General features: G+C 45.9%; 1 protein-coding gene and 1 non-coding gene across 2 annotated transcripts; both read right to left on the minus strand.

The window, feature by feature from the left end:
- Window positions 1–2,656: 2,656 nt before the first annotated feature.
- Window positions 2,657–25,082, minus strand: LOC149364217 (uncharacterized). Its single transcript, XM_089568648.1, has 16 exons — window positions 24,960–25,082; window positions 23,384–23,536; window positions 22,878–23,150; window positions 21,340–21,452; window positions 19,836–20,306; window positions 18,168–18,342; window positions 16,796–16,886; window positions 14,246–14,282; window positions 12,945–13,055; window positions 11,421–11,519; window positions 8,624–8,704; window positions 8,152–8,223; window positions 7,210–7,369; window positions 5,017–5,187; window positions 4,801–4,938; window positions 2,657–2,779 (listed from the first exon to the last, which is right to left on the minus strand). The coding sequence occupies exons 1-16, from the start codon at window positions 25,080–25,082 to the stop codon at window positions 2,657–2,659; spliced, it is 2,391 nt and encodes a 796-aa protein (XP_089424774.1).
- Window positions 9,975–10,056, minus strand: TRNAL-UAG (transfer RNA leucine (anticodon UAG)). The gene has a single exon. It is a non-coding gene; the product is annotated as a tRNA-Leu (tRNA).
- Window positions 25,083–25,386: the final 304 nt, after the last annotated feature.

Consider the following 25,386-nt stretch of genomic DNA (forward strand, 5'->3'; position numbering starts at 1 on the left):
GTTTTATTTAACGACATAGTTGTAGACATTTCTTTCTGTAGATTAAATAGCGTCGACGTCGCAATAGGTAGTAACCAAAACCTTAAGCATGTATTGCTGCTCTAAAGAGACTTTGCAAAAGCCGGCCTAAGGACAGCTGGGATGGAGTGCGACCGCTATCTTCGCTGGTATCTGTGCTATCTTTCGCGATATGCTCCGGGGGCCGTAGAAGCAGCTGTGTACATAAAGGTGTATATATAAATTAGCGGGTGTATACTGCGGTTGTGTACATAAATTATACATATACATAAGTAAGTGTGTGTACATAAATTTGATTTTTTCTTTGATGTTGAGATGCGGCGCCGTTATTTGGCTCAGTTTTTTATGCAGGAGGTCCGCCTAAACTTGGGCAATTTTGGAGGAAAGCGAGCTCTTAACTCAGCATCAACGCATTCTGAAGACTGAAGTATGCATGTCGTCAACGGCTGCATCAACGCATTGTGGCCTGCGGATTCATAAGGAGCATTTTTACATTTCGGAAGACTGTTTGCACTTTTCTACAGCGCATGGCATAACCAATTTATACACGCGTGGTATCAATAGAAAATGTATGTTGCGATAAATCAATCGTTTTGTAGAGGTGCTGCAAAGGTGCTATGGCGTGGACCAGTAAAATTGGATTTAAAAAGGGAACACTGTTTTTCCTCCACGAGATTCCAGGCGGCGTATAGCCTGGACACAGATAAGAAAAGAACAATAGGTACGATTTATTACCCTTTGTGACAGGTAAGCGCACGCCAGTGCTGCGCCAACTGTGATGCGCTCTCTACTGACGTTCTGGCAGCAGATGTTCTCATTCCAAGGCGGAGCAGCACTAAGTTCAACTGAGGGAATATATAAAGGAAGCTAGACTTGAAAGCATTGATTGCAAACGTTCTGAGCATAATTACCACCACCAAGGGTACCCTTCAGAGACAATTTTAACAGAGACAAGTTTAGCTTCAGTTACGTAACGTTCCGTGCATATCCAGCAAGCGCCACACATCAGAATAATGTTTAAAAAATTGCTGTATAGGTTGCACTGACGTTACATGTTACTTAAGAACGCTCTGCTATGCGTTACAAATGTACATATGACGTGATATGTCGCACAGTAAACATTAGGAAAACGTTAAATCTAATGCTATGCTCTAAATTTTATTTCAATTTTTAAATCATAAAAATAAAACATTTCCAATAAAATTCAAGCATTGTGTCTTGAAACTTTTGCCACCGGTGTTACAGTAATAATCTGTTGGAAGCAGCGAAACTTTGAATTCAATATCTCATCGACATCGACTGAATGTACAGTCCATAAATGTCTTCATAAACCTGTGCATATTGTCCTCTGACCACTATCACTTAAAGTACAACTTTTACGGCTGGCTATTCTATAAACTGGGGCAATGGAATCAACCCTTTGCAGCTGTGATTTAAATTGTGTGCTCTCACAACATGCAGATATCTGGTCATGCAAGAATGCTAACATTTCAGCGAATGCTGCATATATTTTATCATGGTTTGATGAGTGTTATTTGGAAATTTTTGGAAACCTTGGAAAAACTGGAGGGGGACACTTGAGCTCCACCTGAAGGGTATGATGCGCGATAGAGTTAATGGGATAATGCTCATAAATGTATCATTCTCTACTTTACACTCATAGATCCCTAGGAGTTCTCATACCACTCTCTGCGCAGTGTTGCAGCGGTTAAGCGATGCGCTACTGCCCGCCAGGTGCCTGTCTCACAGCCACCGGTGGGGCTTGTGAGACTAAGGTTGCTCTTCCCGAGCAACCTCTCGTGACCAATCATTAAATTAACTGCCCCCTGCCTCGAAGAAAATTCGCTCACAATCCGCTGGGCAGATCGTGATGACGTCACAAGGTCACATGACACAGGTTGTCCACCTAGACTGGTTGCTTCTCTGGAGATTTTTCCTGAATTTTTCGCTCACAGCCAACGACGCCGGCGACGACGCTGGTTCCTCTGAAGACACGGGGCCCTTAACGTTATCTTGAAAAAGCTACACTAAGAACAGGGTCATAAAGTTTTACCCAAACAAAAAGTAACATCGATGTAGTATTTCAATGGCACATGGGTAACATAGACAGAAACAGTAGCTATTGAAAAATAGGCACAGGTGGCGATTAGCTTCAGTGAAGCGTAAATTCTGCAACATCGCAGTAATATTTATTGGGAGATATTAATTAGGCTCATCTTTCATTTCAAGCGTTTTGCAGCTGTCCCAGAATGCGGACTACTAAGCAGAAGCCCGGCTGGTCGCTGAGGAAATATACCTAAATACCACTAAGTCACGCAGTCCATTACGGTGCATCACATATCAGATGTATACAATACTATGCCAAAATAAGGACGTTGTCATTACAAGTTTTCTGTGTACAAAAAAAGGTCATCAGTAAGATGATTGTCACGCGCACAAACACATGCACTCCCACACATTTACCGCCGAGATAGAGGCGGGTGTCACAGCACCGCATGGACGTTGAACGCGTTCATGCGGGAATAACCGAAAACTCCGCTGTTATGGTAGAGCCTCATGGAGTAAGCTAAGATGCGGGGAGTCACCAGTCTGTTCACGGGTTCACTGTCTACTGGCAGTCCGACGCATTGGCGGCAGATCACAGAGGGATGAAAGAGGTCTGGGTGTCGTTTTTGGACGCCCTGTGGAACGCGAAGAAACTGGTGGAGGTCAGCGTGAGAGCAATCGTCGTCACCACCTTCAGGAAAAGGCCGATAAGTGCCTGCGAGAGAGAGGTTCGCTGTGATGAGCCCCGAAGTTTTTCATCTGCTGCGCGAAACAGTCAGCTTCGTGAGACGTTGTTTTTGTTACTAGATTACTAGAGAGGACTGGACTGGTGTGGTATGGACACGGTATTGTAGGGATACGGTATGACTAGGGGTTGGACTTTTCAGTTTCAATCGAAAAATACCGATAAAAGTACGCCGAATTTAGTTTTTGAAATTCGGTTTCAATCGAATAAGCTCAGTAGTCTTGGCATGCAAGGCATAGCTATGTTAAATTGAATTCAGCGCAAAAAAAAACAGACGAGGGACAAAGAGAGACACACTGAGACAACACGAGAGCTCGTGTTGTCTCAGTGTGTCTCTCTTTGTCCCTCGTCTGTTTTTTTGTGCTGAATTCAATTTAACATGCTTCACCAACTAGCCCGGCAGCTTGCTCTCCTGAAGGCATAGCTAGCTGGCTGTTGAGTACGGGTTACACTCACTCAAAATTGAAAACTAACTATGTAGGGAAGCCAGGGGCGTGCTGAGACGGTAGCATTGTTAGATACGCCACGAAAATGTGCGATTTGAGATATTTTTCTGGTTGTTTGCACTACTCTGCAGGCCGGGAAGCACCACCTTCTCTCCGCCTGCTACGTGGGGACTATTTGGTCCCTATCATCACCCTCTTAGAGCAGTGAGCCAGTTAGGTAGGTTTATCAACTACGTTTACGACACTCGGGAAAGGCGTCAGGAAAAGTAACATGTTCGGGCTACCGCGACGATTGAGCCCTTGGAGTGTTCAAAGTTCCACCCCACACGAAAATTTTGCCGCCGATTCGGAGCGTATCGCGTGCAAGGTGTGCAAGGTATACAGTATGTCCCGGAGCTGCACATGGGCTCTGAGGGAGGCCGTAGTGGGAGGCTATGGGTTAATTACTACCACGCGAGGTTCTTAGCGTCAAATGGTTTGAAACTAATTTTGCTTTCGCAGAAAAAAATTCAGGATGCAATTTGGCTTCGCGTGCTAGTCGATCGGCTTGTGAATCAGCGCTCCATGATAAAGGAAAGAATTTAGTTCTTCCTCTGCTATCTGCATCTTTCATTCAACGCTAACCCCGCAGCGGTGGCCTATTGGTTTGTATATATACCTCGTATACAGGAGATTCGGGGATCCCTGTACCCATAGCGGATACAACGGATACAAGCTTTTCCCTGGCCTGTTGCTCGGCTCCTTTGGGGTGAAATGCATGGAAAATGAATGTTTGACCCAACCCTGCGTAGATGTAAAATATCTTGAGCCACGGCGCTCTTTCCATAAAGCTGGCATTGCGCTCCAGAATTTAATCCTAGTAGTCGTCTTCCTTAAATGCTCCAAGGGCATCTATCGCCAATTACAGCTTCTTGCCAGACATGCCGTTTACATTTAGCTACTTGGTTTATGCGACTTTTAATTCGACGCCCTCACAACGCTTACCAGTGCGGGCGCCTGACTCTACCGCAGGTACTCCGGATGCTGTGCTATGTGGCGGCGCGGTGCTCACCGATGTGCTCTCGTTTGGAATAGTTACCAGCCCGTTCACAATTATTCCGCAGTTAATTCGATTTCTTTTTACCGTAATACCTTAATGCATAGTACTTCTTGTTGAATATGTAGGGGCGCGAAATTGAGCTGTGGTCATACCAATAACAGTTACTCTAATTGCGTCAGTGAGGGAAGGAATAATGGATAGATACCTACCGAGCGAACCACGCCCGGCGTTCACAAGACTTCAAGTTATTTTTATCGTTTGGCTTTCTCGACTTCACTGTCGCCTGACTGGATGCCCCAGCAATGGCCATCAGCACTGCGCCAGACAGTCATGCTGCGCTATTTTTATTTAAATTGGAGAGTACCACAGCCCGTGCAGTCTATCACTATCACCTCCTATACAGCAAAGTGTTAACTCTGCCAGCACAGAGATTTCACCGTCGCTAGCTCCTGTCCTGGCTTCGTTAACCGTATAGCCCGACCGAAATGTATACATTTCAGAGTTACCATCTCGCCGAAGCTCGCCGCGGTGTGCTCGTAGATGAAGGCGAGCCCCAGGTGACAGATGGGTGTCATCACTGGCAAGAAGCAGGCCGCGGCTACGGGAACGGCGAAAAACAGCGGGTCGCCCTGTACCTCGAGTCCCTGCGTAATCGAAAAGTACGGCGATAAATGACGTTGCCTGCGCTCGCAGCAGATGTCACGTATCCGACGATCCCTGACCATATCGGAGACGATGGGCACGAGCTGCTCGCTGAGCGTGCCTGGCTCCTGTCCGCCCTCGTTGAGGAGCGAGGCCACAGCAAGGATCACCATCAGCTGCCAGAAGTCCGTCATTTCACGGAACCGCTCCTTCGTGTAGCTAGTGACGATCCACACCGCGAGTCCCGACTCCTGAAATGGTAGCGGAGTTTTAGAACCCACGTCACTGATTGCCCACGTCACCCACGTCACTGATTGAGTGTGATCGATGAGGACATGTTCTACACGCTGAGGTGTGCTGATAAAATCTGGGCGACAGACGATTCAAACGTCTTTGTGTTTCTTTTGAAGAAACAGGAGCCAAGTCTTTACATTCACTCTAAACACGAATACGCCTATATGGGAGCAAAAATTGAGTAAACTCTCCTCTTACGCACTCCCTTTAAAAAGCGTGCGCGCTAGAGAACAACTTTACTCCTTCTTTACCCCTCCTGTTTAGGGTGTTCTTAGGTCTCCGTTCACATCTGTCAGCACAAAGCTCATCGCCGGGCCCTGCTTACATCGCTTTCTGCCCTGAGTGCAGTTATAAGGACACAATGCGCATACTCTGCGTACGAAGAGTGAGTGTACAGTCGAGGACAAGTCTCTCGATCACCTGCGCCATCAACAAAGATATTTTCTATGCGTGAATGGACTCATGTACGAAATGGTACAAAAGGGAGAAGCGGGATGAAATAATTATTCGGCGAGTTTGTTCCCCACCGTACCGAGCTCCTCACCGAGTTGGTCCCTCTAACATACTGAAACGCCGCATCCCCAACTAAAGTTAGGCAATTCGATGAGAATATCGGCGACTGTCAGATGCAGCGACGCAGGAAGCGAAACGTTGCCCGAAGTTTTTCTTTTCATGTCCATGCTCATCAAGCATTACGCGTGTAATAAAGGATTAGTACAAGTTACGCATTTCACAAGCTTCCAAGGTAAAAATGACGAGGACACCCCAGTTGTAGAAGGAACAGAACCATGTCAAAAATACTAGAAAATGTTTTGTCGTAACGACAGATATTTTGGTTTTGTAATATTGTTCTGTTGTACTGCATTTTTTTTTCCGCAGTAAACACAAAAACTTATGTTGTCACTACCAAAAGTTATGTTGCTACTATGAGTTCATGGGAAAAAACATTCCATAAATTTTGTTGTGACGAAAGTAACTTTTCTGTTGACTCTTTCGACTGGGACCTATAACTTCATTCATAATAATAATAAAAATGAACAATGGTTACTAGTCGCTGCTGAATAAATGCACTAAACTTCCCGACCATAACAAAACAACACAGTCAGGAAACACACGTGATGTTCTTTCTAGCGCACTTAACATCATGCGTGTTCGTCTTTGTTAATATCGACACAACTAAATGGTTCTGGGCAGGAGACAACAAAGAATCAATGGTCCATTAGCGTGACAGAGAAGGCATGTAGGAAAAGAAACGTATGTACGGTCGACTGAGGTAGGGGTGACCGCCGTTGGCGCTAGATAAGGTCCATTGGAGCTAGAATCCAAAGTCTATTGCACTCAAGAGCACCAAACATAGCCGGTGATTACAGCAAAGTAGTGAATACAGTTTCCTGCAATACGAAATGAAACAGTACAGATTTTGTTATTTTGCACTCATGATGATGATGTCTTAACGGTTATCAGACATCTTTAGCGTACCATGTACTGTGTTACCGTTACCGGAGTACTGAAAGCTTGCGCGTGGTCAGTGCGCATGCGCAGGTCGTCTTGGGGGCGCCAGGTGGCGTCAGGCATCCGGCATCTGCACGCACGCCTGCCGCATCTGGACCAATCAGCGCGTGTACACTGGCGGTGGGCGAGCTCCTTGTACTACGCCAATGGTAACACAGTACACGGTATGCTAAAGGTGTCTTTTATCCGCTCATAGAAAAACGTTTCCGAAAAAAATGAGTGCTTGTCATAACAATGGAGAAATCATTGGTTGAATGCTCATCTACTGTTGCCTTTCATATCACCGCTACCTGTGCACCGCACAAGTCATTGGTACAAAAGAAAAGCAAAAGGATACAATATGCCAGGATCAGCCCTCACAGATATTCGTTTCTCCTATGTCTTATCAAGTTATCATATCGCTTGACAAGTACGGCAGCGCGGAGAGTGCAGTCGTTGACTGTAGGCATGAACAAGGACGCTCATACCCTGAGAGCGGCCGAGAGCCATAGACTGCCGCCGTGGATAAGTATGATGTTCCAGGGGAGCTGTGCGATCACGTCCCGAAAGTGCGAGGCGCTCACACTGGGCACGCCGAACACCAACGCCAGCGCCGCCAACGTCACACAGGTGACTAACTCAGCTCGGCTGCGGTCATGACAAGGATAGTGAACGCGCTGAGAAAAAAACTAGCCTGAATAGAAAGAGAGATAGAGAAAGAAAGTACACGCAGTGCACGAAATGTAGCCCTTTTGGGTACTAACTGCACCGCCACAACCATTAGACCCTAAAAAAATAGCCATTACTTCCAAAGCCACTAACTGCATAAGAAGGGTAAGCCGCGATAACTCTCCCCGCTGTGTTCGTTGCGATGGCTAAGCGTTGCAGTTAGTCCCATTTTGCTTATTTTTTTCCTTATGCTTAGAGTGTAACTGCGTGTGCGTATATGATTTCGGATTAAAAACCTGCTGAGGGCTGTAAGTGAATTGTGAGATCATGCAACTTTTTTTTTTCAGAGTCTTGATATGTTTTTTTCTTACGCAGCCATAAAGCCGTGATTAAAACTTCTTTAGCGATTTTTCGTAATTTTCAGAAATGAGTGCCCACCATAAACGCAGTTTTCATCCGGGGTATGGTGGTATTTTGTTTCTCTGCCAAAAAATCTTACTTAAATAAGTGCAGCACCTATTTAGAAAACACCATTTCTCTGTTCCGATGCACCTTGAAAAAAAAAACAACTGGAAAACGCTGAAGCAAGAGCTTCGTTAAAGGCAAACGCCTTCGAGTTTCTTCTGCAAGAAATAGGCACCTTCGATGTATTGCCAGGTTCATTACGCTTTCTGACAAGCTGCTTTCGGCTAATGCAGATAGGCTCGTGTTGATACGAGAACAAAAAGTAAATCGACAAGAGGTACTCAGGCGTCACTTGCTTAGTGAATAACATGGCAGAGCATGTCACCGCGGTCACGATGCAAACGGAGAGGCACAGGTACTCTTGTAACCTGCAAGAAACGTGTAAATTCAGTGAAGTCCTTTTAGTTCAGGAAGAGTATGCTGTAAAATGATATTTGGTATTTTCTTGATATCTGACCATGAGAGGAAAAAAACGCCTTATGTATAAAGCTATCATTGCTTGAAATTAAAGCTTGCTTGAGAAATCTGAGTCACAGATAGGAAACGTTTCGGAATAATGCATGCACTTTAGGCTTTACAGGTAAGGTTCAGAGGTTACGTTAATCATCGGAATGTTTTCAGTCAGGTGAGAATTTCGGCAAATAAATGCTGAAAGTATCAGCACGTGCTGTTTTTTATCTTTCTGGGACCTTTTAAATAAATTAATTCAGATATTATTCAGATATAAGACGAAATAATTATTGCGCAGTGCTAAGTGCTATTACTTACTCAACCTTGCCCATGGTGGACAGCTTCGCTCGCATTACGTCGTGAATGGCGAGAGCGGATGACCGCGGTGGGAGTTCGTCACTGCAAAAAAAAAAAAGAAAAGAGTGCGGCCAAAATCAATAAGGATAAATTAACGCAATATGATTATCGGCAGCATAGACAAGTATTAGGTTTTCACTGCAAGCAGGTGCATTTACACTCCGTTTACAAAATCGTACAGTGGAGGCTTATAGCTTGCGTCTACTAATAATAAATGTCGAAATCGAAAAAAGCTGTAATCGCCAATACAGGTGGCTCGCAGTTGGTCGGAGGTTTGGCTATTGCACATTCGAATATCGAACATCGGAATTGGATGATGACTGAAAATGTGTTCTAATTATATAGTCAATCGAGGCCAGCCCTGTCGGACCCCCTTTCATAATCGTGATGGAGACAGGACAAAACCGTCAAATTCGAATAAACCGGACTTCCGAAATAAGTGAGTTCGAATTCAAGAGATTCCAATGTCATTCGGAAGCGTACGGGCACCCCGAAGCTACTTCATGAGTTTCGCTCCTAAGTGCGATTTCTATGTTCCAAGACCATGCACAGCTTTTATGAAGCTACAGAATAGCTTCCCTGCATGCAAGTGACACAGGAAGCGACATTTGAGGCCGTCCACGCAAATTATGAAGCTGCAAGTGCCCACTACTGCTATTGCCGAGGGTGACGAAGTAACTGCTCACTTTGAACGGCTTGGACTTTTCAAAAGTGATGCCCACGGTCCCTGCTCAAAAAATTGATTGATTGATTGTTCATTCTAATCTGAAAGTACCGGCCTGTCAAGCTAAATAGCACATTGTGCCTCACTCACTCATTGCCTGCAGTACACGTACTGATACGTAGTGTGAATCTTCCACTAGAAGATTTACCAACTGGCTCGCGATTATGCGTAGAGACAGGCAGCGCGGCCACAGCACTGCAGTTATTGCGTTGCCGCAGCGGATGCGAATTGCCGCCACCATTCTCCATGTACGAACGACGACACTTGTTTAGGCGAGGCAGTTGTCGCTTAGGAATGACACTGCTTCTTGGTGCGTCTAAAATAAACAAAGCGATGATACTGCGCTGACGATACCGCTTCTTCAAAGTATGCATATGAAATGACACCATAGTAAAGAATTTGTGCATAGGTGTTTCAGCTTCACCACAGCATCAGAGTCCGCACTAGCGGCTTCAGCCCAAGCATACTGAACAGAAAAAGAAGAATGTGAAAGACATTCTTGCACACCCAAGCAGGAGCATCTTTTTTAAACGTCGCAGCCATGAGAAAAACTACAGCCTAGCAGTCTATAAAAAGAACGAGTTGCTCTGGCAGCGGTGGGATTCGAACCCACGCCCCCGAAGAGACTGGTGCCTAAAACCAGCGCCTTAGACCGCTCGGCCACGCTACCGACAGAGCCACCATCTTTTCGTCGTCGCCAGCAGTGTTCCGTTCCACTGATTCTGAGCGGTGCTTTGACCGCGCTTGGCCGTGCAAACCGGATACCAGCGTTCTGTGACCCAGAGAGAGAAAAAAACGGCCGGGGTGAGGGGTAGAAGGGGGTAATAGACCAAACGTGTTGTGAGTGCGCCCGCGACTGAATGAACAGGCGCAGTTGCTAACGTGTAGCCGACAGTAGAAAAAGGCTCTAGAGCGTTACGGGAACGAATTTTTCGCGGCAAAAAAAAAAAGTTATTCGTTGCTCTCTCAAAATACGCTGATAATACAATGAAGTCGGCGTTGCGATTTTCTAAACTCAACATAAGTTATTCTGTACTACATGGGCCATACTTAATATTTGGCGAAATTTTCGACGGGAGGAGGAGTGGGCTAAAAGGAGTTATTTATAGGAGGGCACGCTAAATAACAACGAAAAGCAAGGTGCCCTCAGTGCTGCACAGACTTTCATACGTCCAGGTACGATTAAGCCCGATGGCGTCAATGGGTCTATAAAACCTCCTCTTGTCGGATTTTCCCCGACCAACGTTAAAAACGCGTCGAAAAGGAACAGGCTGCTGCCTATTTGACATTGGCTTATGCATTCTCAGTCCATGGCTTTGTTTTTTTTTTTGCATCCTGGTTCATGGCAGGCAGTTCCGTACTTGCAGATAATTTTGTTTTTTGGTAAAGCATGTTTATGCCTCAGTACAAGCAATACGCGGGCGAAGACTCAATTTATTCTACTTCCGAAGGCTGCAGCCTTCGGATTTTGAACAAGGTTCCCGTGGAAGAACCGGAACGTCTTTTCATTGCCTTTCTTTTCGTCGGCGTCTTCTATTTCCGTCATACCATCCCGACCAGATGGGATTCCGTCAGGCCCTCAGCATCAACACTGTAGCCTTGTCATACAGAAGGAGACTGAGTGAGCGAAGGAGCGAACGAGCGAGAGTGAAAAAAAAATAATTGCGCGAGCCACTAATAATTTAAGTTTGTCAATGCAGAAGGGATTGGACCAGTAGTAAACAAGCAAGATAATAAGCTTGTGAACAAGCGAACTATTTAGCTAAAGAGAGGAAGCCTCTTTAAAGCGATTTGAAAATTTGGTCTTAACAAACTGAAGCGACACATGGGTTAAGAGGGGCGCCGTTGATTAATTTAGAGCAACTTGGGTTCCTTAACATGCGTTGACATCGCACAGCACACAGGCGCCTTTTACGTTTTTGCCTTTATCGAAAAGTGCTCACTAGAATTAAATTAAATAAACGCTTGTGATTCCGAAAACGGAGACCATTCTGTCAAGGCGCTGCATCAAGCGGTCGTCACAGTTGCACTTACTATTCGCTGAGGTACGCGAAGAAGAGCGCCGCCCAGCAGAGGACGGTGGTGAACAGGGCCGTGGGCAGGACAATCAGCGCGCTCGCCTTGAACGAATACCTGCGCCGCAGTTACATTCATCGGGCTTCCCAATGCTCCTGATTCGAGAGCAGTTTTTCGCACGCGGACGTAGTAGATCTAGCATACTCTCACTCAGCGTGTATTCATTCGAAGTTCTGGGTTGCACAAATTTCTTTACACAGTCTGTAAACTCTTTATAGACTGTCTATAAACTTTTTCTATTAAGTCTATAAACTTTCTATATACAAATCTTATAGGCTAGTCGATTGGCAATTTGAATCCTATGACAGTCTGTTGACAATCTATAGATTTATGGTCATACACTTTTAGTAGAATTTTGTCAATAGACGGTCTATAGAATGGGAATAGACAAAAGGAAATATCTATAGAACGGCAATAGAGTCTAAAGAAGCCTATACACGGTCTATAGACCACTATAATGAGGGTTAGGTCGCTTGTTATCAGGGCGAGCTCAAGAGAAAACTGAACGAGGCATTCCTCAACAGTTTCCATCATGGAGCCAAGCTCTGAACAGTGGGCATGAGCGTCGGGAATGCCGGGCACGTTTTGGTTTGAATAGACTGCACTCTCGGGCAAAGACAACGCCAGCGGCAGTTCTGTTCAATGCAGTTATGTTCGAGGCGTGAGTTGTTCAGCAGGTTTCTTTAGCAAAAATAGCGCGCTGCCATGAGGTGATTGGTCTGGACTTTTAAAGCCCGCGGCAGCCATGCCTACTGATCACACGAAATATTTAATACGAGGCAGTCTACTATCATTTTCATTTAAAACAGGGAAACTGAAATTTCTGCTTCAATGAGTAGTGCATCGAATGTTTTTTTTTCAGCTGCTAATTTAATAGCGCAATTATTCACATTTTATTGCGAAAGCAATACTAGTTGCACTTTCAGCCCGCCGCGTAGCGAGGCCGGTGGCTACCATATTAGCATATTGGATTGGATTGGATTTGATTGGATTTCAATGGATTGGATTGGATTGTATAACCAATGCATCACCACAAGTCTAACCACAAGCACCACCACCAGCTACACTACCAGCTGAACCATGGTGTAGCTACGGATATTGCTTTCACAATTACCGGGCTTAACCAAGCTACTGCAATTTTCGCATCATTTTGAGAGCCACTGCTAATCATATATTGCATTGATTGGCCTGGCTGTTTAAATGAAAGTCTTTGCCATTTATTGCAGCCACAGAAAGAGACAGGCGTTTTGAGCACGAACGTAATACACTATCAATCTGCACCCTCGGAAGTATACTCTGCCCATCCGTATAAAGACCACTGTAACATAATTATTTCAACAGCGCTATTTGCGTTGCGTTACATTACGTGACGTGTGCTTACATTACACGACTGTCGCTCTGAGTGCAGGCAGCGGCGGAATTCCAGCATGTTTTTGAGAACCAGCCTTCAGCGGCTCTGCAATACAGCGTGTGCATGCATACCTGGGAACGCCTGTAGCGATGAGCGCTCTCGTCGATTTGGCGCAGGACGAAGCAAGCGTAGACGTCATGACGACTCCGATGATGAACGTCTTTCGGATGGTGGAGCACATCCTGGAGAGAGCGATGGTGTAGGGAAAACCGCACTTTCCGTCGAAAAAGGGCAGAGAAGTAAACAAAACGAAGCCTGTTTGAAGTGCTGTTTTACGTAGCCTCAAATACCTCGGGTATCGCTTTACGACTGTCTAATTTTAATTCTTTCATTTTTAAGAAAATGTAGAGTAGCTAATAGTTCTTTATACGTTTAATTCTAACTAAAGGTTAATTAAAGATGCAGTGTATCTCCCCCTGAAACGCTCACTGGGGCGTATATATAGCTGCGTTTACGGGATGCGCATTACAGGTTAATAATTGCAGCAAACCTGACAGCGACGTTAAGTCCATTTAAAGACTTTAAAGACGTAAAGACGCTTTCGCGCAGTTAGCCCTTATTTCATTAAAGTTGAGGTTCCCAGACACACGCAAGGAAATAAATCAACTCTGAAAGCCGTGAAGATTACAACACTATGTCGCCAAATGGCAGCGGTCAGGCTAGCTTATAGTTACAATTTTATATCGATAAAATAAACTGCAATTTTGAATGCACTAAATTTTTTCGTGATGAGCAAGTAGAAAAAATATGAAACCATACCGAACAGTTCTTCATAAAAGCGTCTTTGAACGGGAAATAGTTAATGAACGTCATTTTTTATATATTCTAAGATTTCACTATAACAATCAATATGGCCGCAGTTCTCCCGTCCGCAGGCTTACATTTTTTTTATAGATTAACGTTTTTGCTTCGTCAAAAGCGCTCCCCGATGTTTTTGTTTTTTTTTATGGCAATCTCAACTGCTCGATGCGAACGATAGAACACTACAAAAGAAAACTTTTGCTACATATCAGAAGAATGAAGCCTTATCTTCAATATTGATTTTCATGCCGGTACCTTACAGTTTTCCAATATTCAAAATTTTTGTAAAATAACGTTGGACATGGCAGATAAGTTGTACGGCTCAACTTCTTTGTGTTCGTGTGCCCTCTCGTGTACTTCACTGCACAAGATATATGCCTGGCTTCAAGCGTGAGGAGCAATGCCTGTATTTGTTTTTCGTCTTCTTAGTGACTCAAATTCAGATACTGAATACTATTGGCACCAACCCACTGGCTGTCTCTCCTTCTCTCTCTGATTTACTCTTTATTAAGCTCATTTCTTGTGTGCTAAGGCGGAACAAAGTATATGCGTGCAACATAAGAAGACTTACTTTTCAACGCACAGCGCTTCCAGGTCTTCTGAAATGCCTGAGTAGAGAGAACGGGCCAGAAATTACAGTCTTGTTCTTTTTTTCCTTGTTCATGGAGTTTTTAGCGAGCTCCAAATCCATTTTACTGGTGCCATTATGCTTCAAATAATGTGGTACAGCTTCACACGCCAAGTGAAGCTATTTATGATACGCTTGATGATATCTTATGGTTAGATAGCCCAGCTAAGTCCTACTACGTCTGTTCACATTCTACGAACACACGGCTCTTTCTATTGACAGCTGCTGAGTTACTCTTTACGCAACATAATCCGCGGCAAGAATTTAATTTGCAGTTATTCATGCAGTACAGCAAATGGTAATAAGGGGTGCCGAATCGGCAAACTGGCACTATAAAGAACGAGACCAGAAAAGAAAAGGGGTGTCAGTCAGTCATTCGTACTTTTCCGCTGCATTTCTCTGCTGTCCAGTGTCCAGAAGAGAGATAATTAATTATCTGGTTGGGGAAGCATAGATTTCGTTCTGATCACGGTCCATTTCAATGGGAGAAAAATACATAGGCGTCAATGAGCTCTGTGCCTTTTTCTCTTGTCCACTGTCTGGACGACATTTTTCCATATTAAAGAGGCGTAAATTCATCGAAAAAGTCTGGTCCCTCAGGAAACCTGTCTGTGATTTGAGTCGTATCAACGGGGATCGCATCAACGAGGCACGACTGTTTTCCTATCGATTCCGGCTGCGGTTCGCTACTGACTACCACCAGCCTTTCCTGCACTGCTCTTCATACGAGAGCTAACATGTAAGGTCGTGTATGCTATCTATCCAGTAATTCTTCTATTCTATTCTATTCTATTCTATTCTATTCTATTCTATTCTATTCTATTCTATTCTATTCTATTCTATCAAGTATTGTTCTATCTATTCTATTCTATTCTCTTTTTCCAAGCTTCGCTCGAGTAACATGAATAATAATCTTTGCGCCCACGCGCCCATTACGCAGCATACGCCATACGCTGCCGAGTATACATAGGGCCCTTCATTTCCGGCATCTGCATTTTCTGCAATATCACAGGCAAAAAAAAAAAAATGGGCGATTTTTTTCCCGCTGAAATTCGGGTATAAAAATGGGGGTATGCAGCAAAAGCCCCATAATTCTGATTGTTTTGGGGCTTTCTTTTTCGCAGCAGAAGGCACTTCACTCGTTTTTGTGCGGGACATAAAATATTATACTTTTTGCTCACTATTATTAATAAACGATATGGAAATGTACAGTTACCAAATTAGATATTCTTTTTTAACATGTTTCAATTATTTAGTCGGGTAGTTGCTGCCTCCTGCGCAACATAATCATACAAGACCTCTTTGCCTTTGTTTGTAGACTGCGAAAACATTCATTCAGCATCGCAGTAACTTTTCAAGGTCACAGGATGTCATGGACCAGGACTTCGTCAGCGTGGGTAGCGCTTGATATCATGCTGCCGATAAGGCGTCTGCTGCTTCGGCCTCTGGCGTTAAAATTCACTGTTCGAACTCATCCTCGGATTACGCCGCGTCATGAATAACAATTGTTAAAAGAAATTTCGGAGGGGGGGGGGGGGGGACGCTTCTCTAATAGTTTGAGTTCTCCTCTCTTTACTACATTGAACTGTTTCTGAAAATAGCGAGTGGAACCATTTTGAAATTTCGAAAACGGCAAACCAATACTGAAACTGAAACGCGGTCCGCTGTTAAGGACTAAGCTTTTCGTGATGTAGGAATGACGTCACAAACATTACTAGAAAAACACTCGTATACTCGTTGAATGGATGAAGTAGCGACTGAAAATCATCATACCTTTCACAAAACGCCTGATACGACCTAAAAAAAGAGTTAAGATCTTCTTTTCCAGGCGAGGAGCGGATAATAACGTGCGGGGATTGTTTTCTAATGTCGAAAATGCAGTGTTGTCCGTAGAGGTAATCTGAACTGAGGCCACGGAAACGGCAAACTTTAAAATCGGTTTGCACCAAAATGAAATGTCTCATGGCTGCCAAACTTGGTGTAAGTAATCAGGAACGAGAACACAACCTACATCGTGAGTTTGATTACAAAATGGTAACCTCGAAAAACCAACGTAGCTGCTCCCCAAGATATCAGCTGATTTTCGTGTGAGGTCTTAAACTTTGCATGCAAACTGGAAAACGCATATCCCCTAGAAGGCGAATCTTCTGGTTGAGCCTCATTTTCAAGAAATCCGATAAGTGCTTGGTTTATGGGGTTTAACGCCCCAAAAACCAAACGCTAACCGGATTTCTTGAAATTCAGTCTAAACCAGAAAATTCGCAATAATCGAGTAAGGCTGATATTTAAAGAAATTGAAGGTCACCCCAGTGTACAGTGCAGGCTTTCAAAAGAATGGGTGCTTCTTGCCATTCTCCAAGTGCGCTTGACCCTCTATTGTGTCAAGCTCTGGCAGTGAGGGCGACAAATTTAGTACCGGAAAATCTGGCGTGCAAGCCACAGAGTGCATTTCTGCATTTATAAAAGTGATAAGGCATATAAAGTCGGGCTTACGAGATGAGCTGCGCGTGTGGTCGTCCCGGGAGTAGCTCCAGGGCACTAGCTTCCGCGTGCTCCGAGCGTCTGCCGTGTCCACGAAGTTCGTCTTGGAGGGAAAAATAGAGAGTGCCATTTCGCCCTGTTGTTTCTGTTAAAAATATATTTCATTGCATAGTCAACTCTTACACCGCAGTTACCAAGTTTTTGTACGGGGCGCAGCCCCTCGTCAAGCCTTTAATAGGCTTTTTGGCTGCGCCCCTAGCATCTTTGTGATGTTGAAATAAAGATGACTTGACTTGAAAACGTGCCTCGCCTCATCCATTTTACTACACTGAACACAAAGCGCGGCATACTACGCACATTGTCCAAAGCACATTGTCACCGGAAGTCGGTAGAACTTTGAAGAGTGTTTACTAGGCACGGAAAGCACTAGGCACTGCAGGGCACGGCTCAGCCGACGGACTCTCGAGCAGGGAAGACGAGGAAGTCAGGGAGGTGTCAATTAACCTACTCCGACAGCATGACGGGGCCAGGGGAGTGACTAACCGAGTGGCAGTATGAATATGTAGATGAGCACGCGAACTGCACATGCACAACCACGAACGGAAATTGGACACCCCTGTACACAGAAAAAAAAATACCGCTGACCATTTGGTAAATATTAGTTTACGTGTGAAAACGATATTACATTCACTCAGCTTTGTACCCTGTGTTAGCTTCCCAAATAATAGCAAAATCACCAGGCAAGGTAGACAGTACCAGGTTAGGAAACTAATGGACACGTTGGCAGTACACAGAAGCATACATTACAGATATATGATGCGGCAGCGGTGGGATTCGAACCCGCGACCGCGATGACACTGGCACCGAAAACAAATGCAGACCGCTCGGTGACGCTTTCGGCGAGAGTGACCACGTTTCCAACGACAGCAGCCACGCTCAGCGTCGCTCCGTCGTTTTATTTGCGAACGAAAGGCTGTTCCCGTGGCCCTTGGCACAAGGCAACATTACGTGCGAAATAGCCCGCATGTTAGCACGGTACAAGGAAGTAAAGTGGACTGCATTGCGGTGAAGTCAATGGCTCCTACGTGACTATTCAGTGAGGGAGTAGATATACATACGCTCCGTAGGATGCACCTCTGAATCTGTTGCACTGCGCATAAAAAGTTGAAATGTGGCTACTACTTTATTCTTGACTGTACAGACGGTTTCGTTCATAAGATTAAGCTAATGGAAGTCCTTACGAAAAACTTCACATGAAATTGTTACTTTATGTTAGGAGCAGTGTTGCGTGTACGTGACGAAAAGCGGCGCACGAAAACATCGGCGTGCATAAGCTCAAGACAATTCATCACGTGGCTCATGCCGTTTTATGGGCGTTTGGTACCTGCTGAAGGATGGAAGGCCGTCTCGACCTGCACCAGTGAGGTGCACTGAACTCGGCGTTGATGCTCCCTGACTCGTGGTACTCGACATCGGAATCTCCGGGAAACACGTTACTGGGACGACCGCCCCTGAAGCACTCGCGTCGAGGTCGGATTGAACTCAGCCTCGACGAACTCCTGGATGCAGAAAACCAAAGTGTCGCTGCAGGGCGAGGCACGCAAATACGAAAGTTTTGGTTTGGTTTATGGGGTTTAACGTCCCAAAGCGACTAAGACTATGAGAGACGCCGTAGTGGAGGGCTCCGGAAATTTCGACCACCTGGGGTTCTTTAACGTGCACTGACATCGCACAGTACACGGGCCTCTAGAATTTCTCCTCCAAAGAAATTCAACCGCCGGCTTGACGAAAACACATATTGCCGTCCGCGTTAATAGAAGTTGAGGCTCACTCAACAAAACCTGTAGCAGTTTAAAAAAACAGCAGGACCCTACCCACAGTTTCCTTTGCCTTTTAAGTAGGATTGCTGAGGAAACGGCTGCAAAAACATTCCCTATTACTTCTGTAATCACCTCGCGTTAGAATACGCCTAATTTACCTAGACAGAAGTAATTCGTTTTATGTGCGGTTACCGTTCTTGCACGTCCCAGTTGCTGCTCCTGAGGAGCAGCGCAAGCATTGTTGTTGAGCGTCTGCAATGTCGCTTTCAGTATTCCCTTTGTGTGGTTCCAACTGCAAGTACTAACGCATCACATGAATTATGTAGTTGTTTCACTGCAACTGATTAGAACTATAGTCATGAGTGAAAACTGTTCTGTAGTACATCATTCGAAAATAATTTTGAATTTTGCGTGATATTCGCGTCACATGCGCAAAAGCACATAGGCGTAAGCTCTACACAGCTTACGCGGTAGAATTTGTGAAACGCACACGATGCGTTGCTGTCGCACTGTACCCCAAATTACTTATGGCTGTGCATGGCCCATAGTCCGAAAACTCAACTACATAGCTGATATATTTATGGCTTTTTCCTTCAATGAAGGGAACGAAGTGGCTGTTGGATACCATGCCATTTTAAGATCTGTATTTTCACTCAGAAATACCCGGAAAACATAGACAATACTTCACAGAGGCCCATTTGCATTGACCGGCCCGATTATAAACTCGAACAAAGCAAATGGTACAAAACAAAAAAACTTCTACAACTTTGAAACAACAACAAGGTGAACGATAAAGTTCTTCCGCACAATTCGTGCAAAGAAATTTGTTCTTTCAATGAAAAACGGCGAAGAATAACTATAGCCGGATACAACTAAAGAATGAAGTTGCTTTTCCTCGTCAGAGGATCCCCTTCCAGCCCATGGTGTGGGCCAATTCTCATGAACCTGCAAGAGCGACAGTGCAGGGAGTGGCAGATAGTCCCATCCCTCTATTGTCCGCCGTTCCCTGCTGACGCTAATAGGTCCATGAGAATCGACCGACGCCATTGGCTGTAAGGGGGTCGGTCCTTTGACGGGGAGAAGCCGTTTCGTTCTTGAGTTGTGCCAGAGTATAATAGATCATATTTTCCAATGGTTCCAGCACCTTAAAGACCTACACTTAGTGCTGTTCTACTCGCGCAGTTATTTTCTTTTCTTTCCTTCATGCAAATAGCTGGAAGGGCTCTCTGTACCTCTTCGCGGAGTAGTGGCTTCGGTCCCAAGATTCACGCGCGAGTCTCCGTCGCTCGCTCGTGCTGCCGCGTTCACTCAGCCGAGCATGCGGGTCCGAGCGGCGCTCGGTGGCGATGTCACGCTGTACGACCGGGGGACACGAAGTCCTACGTCCCTTGCGGCGCGGCGAGGCCCTCCGGGGAGCCGCGGGAAGGCTGCTTCTCTGCGGCTGCTCAAAAGGAGTGGACGTCGACATAGCAGGCGAGGACTTTGAGTGTGCCATCGGCGTTGATGGCGTGCCGACTGACGGCGGCTCGTCGATGCTCTGAAGAGGCGACTCGTTGGGTGACTGCGAGCCGGGCGTGTTGAGGCCCGTTGGCACCCAAGCGACGCCTAACGTCACCCTGCCGCATATGTCTGACATGAGGGACGCCATCTTGCGTAGTGAGGCACGATCGCTTCGGCCGTGCGAGGACGCTGCTGTCTTGGAGCTGCAGTAGAATACAAAGAGCTGTCAATGTAGTGATTCTTTTTCCCGTTGTTGATTTCGATTCCTTGTAAGGCGGAGTGCATTCGAAGTGGCAGCATAACACGAAAGAACTAAGGTTTTCACGGGGGGAACACACCAAAAAGCAGAAAAGTGTAAATTTATGCTACCTGGTTACCACCTTGGCCGCGATCAAAGTTATCCCAATGACAACGTCGCTAACTTCACATTTCCTCTTGTTAGCGGGGCCACATTTAATATTCAGGCTGAAAGCTACAGTCGAGGAAAATTCTGACCACGATTTGGTGGTCCGAGTCCTCTCAAAAATTACCTTGCAAAAACTGAAGGGTGGTTGATGCATATGCAAGCAAAATTTACTTTTGCGTTTTAACATGAAAGCAGCAAACCTTCCTGTTTCCTTACGCAACGCTGCAGCTAAGTCTTAACACCTAAGAATGGTAAGAGTACAGTAGAGTACTCTGTGCTCTACTGTGTGTTATTTGAAGAAAAAAAAAGCAATTTGGACTTAACGCTGTTTCAGGCAGGGCTTGGAAATGCGTCCTAACCGGACCTCAACAAAAACAGTCAGGGAAATAGACAACGTTATTATCCCGTACTGGAAGGCGCTAAAATATTGATAGCATTCTTGATGGAGTTTTTCGAATTAGTTTCCCTAGACGTCTTCTCGTTTAAATAGGGTTTAAAATTTTAGCTAATGAAAATATGTTGCACGCAGCAACAATGCAACGTTATTCGCTAAACTGCTCACACAAAAAAAATGAAAGTGTCGTGAAGGAAGGCTCGGGGATGCAGCCAAGCAGCAAATGAAGGTCGTCGCTAGCACGTGTAATATAAGTTGAAGAGCGTCATGTGTTTCATGGTTCGTAAATGAACTCACATACGATCGAAATACTTGCATACAGTGTTCCAGCGATCGAAAAAGAAAATCTGTTGAAAACTTGAAACGTTATCTCTTTTACACTTCTCGGGTTTCTTTTTTGCGAAAAGAGCTAGTTATCTCAGTTATCGCGGTATACCTCGACCTATCCGTCGCAGGTGCAGACTGAATCTTCCTTTGCAGGATGGTGTCCATCTCTTGCACCAAGATTTCGTAGTGGACAGGTGAGAGGGAGGGCCGACGGATTGGCGTCTGCAGCAGAAACACACAACGCACGAATAAGGTTGCTTTCTCCATTGTGTTGGAGGCTAAATTTGTTTACGGATGTTCTGAAAAGGTGCCATACAAACACAGCTTCTTCAATGGGAACTAACAGGCAAATATTAGGCTCATTGTACACATGTCCCGCTTCTGCATAAGTTGTTTGAGGCCTACATTCTTCGCGACTTAACCGTTAGGCATAAGGGATGGGCTTAAGTGTACCCTGACATGCGTCTTCACCGTAGGGGCTTTTAAAAATCCTCCCACCTCAACCGGTGGCTAGTTTGCGGTGAAAATGCGCTCGGAACATGACTATTGCGACAGCTTTTGTCATGGTTTTGTCGTGCTAGGCTTAACAAAGACACTTACCTGATTCGGCAGCGTACGGTGCAAGCCAAGAATCGTCTGCACAGAAATCGACGGATCGAAAGCCGCAAAAGCAGGGTTTGTAGTCGTTTGCAATCATCAGCAGTTTCGACCTCGCATTATGCGTGGCGGAACCGAGCAAATGCTGTAGTCAAGCTTACCACGAGAACAGAGTTACCTCAAATGCAAGCTCCGTGTTCAGTTTCACCGCAAACGAGCCACCGGTTGAGGCGCGAGAATCTTTAAAAGCCGCTAAGATAAAGATGTACATCACGGTCCTCTGTCAGTGGTCACTGACACATACCCGTTGCTTTCAAACGTCTATGTCAAGCGACCTGGCCACTGGGTGGTTAGGGACCGGATCTTACCATCTGCTGAAACTGTATGCAATATGCAGCCAATGGTGAGGTGCATCGCAGGGCTCTGTCAACAGCAGGCGACCGGACTTGACCACTGGCTGCGATTGGCTACGGTGTGCATCCAGTGGTAAGGTCCGATTGCCAAACCCACCAATGGCCGGGTCGCTTTCCCCAGACGCTTGAAAGCCATAGGTATATGTGAGTGCACACTGAATGACACTACCGGATGGTAGTGTCGTCAAGGTGTTACATACAGTACTAATACTACTGCTACATAGTGTAGTGTTGATATTCGTTATTTAAAGCCCATTTATAACACAACTGCCGGCAGGCAACGTTTTAAATTACAGGAAAAGACAGTGTTCTGGATTAAAACGAATTAGCTCGGCACGTTTTGTTGCCAGAACCTTCCATAGATGGCGCCAGCTGCCTCGGCGACCAAGTCAAGATGCCGGGAAGAAAGCAACGCGCCAGACGGCCAAGCGCACCGCCGTAAGGCCTAGCTATTTGGCAGAATGACAGTTAGGAACACTCCGCCCCTGTAGCCTTCTCTTTTTTTGTCAAGAAAAGTTGTCACCGAATGTAGTGCTCCCTAAGACTACGCCCTGACTACGAACTTTTGTCTGTGGACCATATGCTGCTGCTCCAGGTAGCACCAAGACTAATACTTCGGGAGAAACAAGGCACGTGCCCTGGACTGGCTCGGTGGTCGGAACTGCTTCGAGACGAACTTGGAGCGCAGGTGCAGCACGGCCTTCTCGAGGACGGAGCTGAGCACGAGGGCGACGAGGAAGTCCGGCAAGACCAGGGCGCCCAAGAAGGAGGCGGTCATGAAGGCGAACACCAGGGGACGCAGACGCGCCCCTGACGTGCCTAGGAGCCATAGGGCCGTGCGCAGCGAAAGGCTCGTCGAGTCGGCGGCCACCAACAGCGATAGGGACGCAATCAACAGCACCGAGTCCACCTGGACGTGACGAAACGCCGAATGAAGAACAAGACCGAAGTGTGACGTCGGTCGGTCCCGGTTCGATGGTATTACGGAAAGACAAGCAGTGCTAGCGCGTGCTAGCCTGTAAGAGCACGACAATTTTATTCCGAGGACTCTTCCAAAGAACGCACGAATCTCTAGAGCTTCGTGTGTCAGCGCAAGCCCTTTCTCTTTCTCTAGGTTTGTGCCCAATTGCAATCCGTACTCACCCCGAAGCCGTGCACAGTATCGTCCCCGTATGCCTCGACGCCCGTCAGCGAAAGCAGGAGCAGAGACAGCAGGCACACCGACACAGGAAGCGGAAGCAGCCGCAGCAGCCACATACAGAGCACCACCAGCATGCAGTAGGCGCTGCCGGACTTCTGCAAGACGTAAGACTATCGTTTAGGTTGCGTCCGCCACGTCAGCGGTCGACGTGCCTTGCGTGCTTAAATGGCACCTGCCGCTGTTCGACAGTTAACTATGCGGCCGAAAACTGGGACGTCGTTTTAATCGAGCACTTAGCAAATATGGAATATACGTATACAACCAAAAAAAGTACGCATTTTACTTTATAATCTGCGCACGTATAAAGTGCTATTTTCATCGTTTATAAGAATATGGCCTCGGATGTATGAATCATCTCTTAGATCAGATTACATATTTCGTGATCAGCTGCCGCTGCCTCTTTGGCTGTTCTGATTGATGCCAGCATAGCGTGCACGTCCAACTAAGTAATAGAAGTCGGAACTAAGTAATAGAAGAAAAATAATAGAAGTCGCGGAACTCAGGTTTTCCAATGTTAGTCTAAATGATTGGGAATTAGCAGGTTTCGCCAATTACAGTACAATACTAACGTACTCTAATGTTATTCAAAATCACAATAAAGTTGTAGCAAACAACACTGTGCCTGAAACAGTGTCTACAGGCGCTCGTTAGGTGCAGCCCACATTAGCACGAATTCGGGAAAGCGCCCAGCCAGTGTCGCAAAACCTGACAGCCTATGTCGCTTCTGTGGCAGCCGCTTGGTCATTTTATTTTTTTCTTACGTCATTATTGATGTCTACCCACTATTCTTGAATGTTTAAACTCATGTGCCACGTCGTTGCAGCCAAGGAAATCCAAGTGCTTGTCCCAAATTCTTGGAAATGTTTCCAGTGGAAGCTGCGCACTCGTCGCCTCTGGTGCTTTTACTTCTTTCCTCGCATTTCTAGCCTCCCGGATTCTACAACTCTAGGATCACAGCAGATGAGAATATGAAGTACTCTAGGTCTTAGGTTAATCGTACTACACTATGTCATGCCTTAAACGATTTTTAGAGCAACAGTTGTGCCAGAAACTTCGCTGGAGTAAAGGGTGTTGAGGTCAGTATATCGTAGCTAAATACCCCATACCCATAAACAATGTTGCCTACGCGCTAAAAAGTGAGTGCCCCTCAGACAGGGTTAACCAAGTGCTTTGCTCTGGCAAGCAGCTGCTTACTCGTTCATAGCCTGCTGTCGCTCGGTATAAATTGTCGAAAAAGTGAAATCTTGTATTCACTCCTGCTTCTGAACGGAGAACAGCTTGCGCACTGCAACTGCGCACAAATGGAGTTGGAGACTGTTTTACTTTTCCCATTGTATAAATTCACCAGAGTTATCTTCGGATATGGGGTTTGGGTGGGCCTGAGAAAGGCTTTAGGCCTATAGTGCGATGCCATGACCACTTTTCCCGAAAAGCTATCTCTGCGAAAACAGTGTGAGTGCAAGTCAAGAGTTAGTGTGGGAATGAGCCAGCGGTTGGCTGGAACTCGGACCAACTCACCGTGTTGCCGAGCAGCAGGATCGGGCTCAAGCAGACCGGGGGCGCCGCGCACCTCAAGACGTACACCGCCACCATCCATATCCTCTCGCCGCGCCGGTTCCGCTCCGAGATGCGCACAGGCATCCGCTGGCCGCTGTGTCTTTGTCCACCTCTCCGTGACCGGTCAGCGTGGCTCAAGGCCTGATAATATTTCCAGTGTCGAAACGTTCCAGCACAGGGGAGCCCCGAGAGGAACGCGTACGAGAGCGTGCTTCGTCTTCTTCTTCGTCATCGTCTTCTTCTACGTCCTCTGCTGGACCCACTTTCTCTTCGCTGTTCACAGGGATGGGAGCATATGTAAGTTTCTTTGTGGCAAACGGCGACGTAGTGTGTTAAGTACAAAAACTTCCTCGTCCAGCGGCTCACCATTAAAAGTGTTATCCAGAGC

Source organism: Amblyomma mixtum, chromosome 2, assembly GCF_055824585.1.
Source record: "Amblyomma mixtum isolate Tamu chromosome 2, ASM5582458v1, whole genome shotgun sequence".
NCBI classification, from domain to species: domain Eukaryota; kingdom Metazoa; phylum Arthropoda; class Arachnida; order Ixodida; family Ixodidae; genus Amblyomma; species Amblyomma mixtum.

Excerpts from the sequence above, each read along its gene's own strand:
- LOC149364217 (XM_089568648.1), bottom strand. The coding sequence starts at position 25,082 with ATGCCTGTGCGCATCTCGGAGCGGAACCGGCGCGGCGAGAGGATATGG. Across the intron at positions 23,151-23,383 it reads ATACTGTGCACGGCTTCGGG|GTGGACTCGGTGCTGTTGAT; the intron begins GTGAGTACGGAT and ends CGTCACGTCCAG. Across the intron at positions 4,939-5,016 it reads TGCCCATCGTCTCCGATATG|GGACTCGAGGTACAGGGCGA; the intron begins GTCAGGGATCGT and ends TCGATTACGCAG.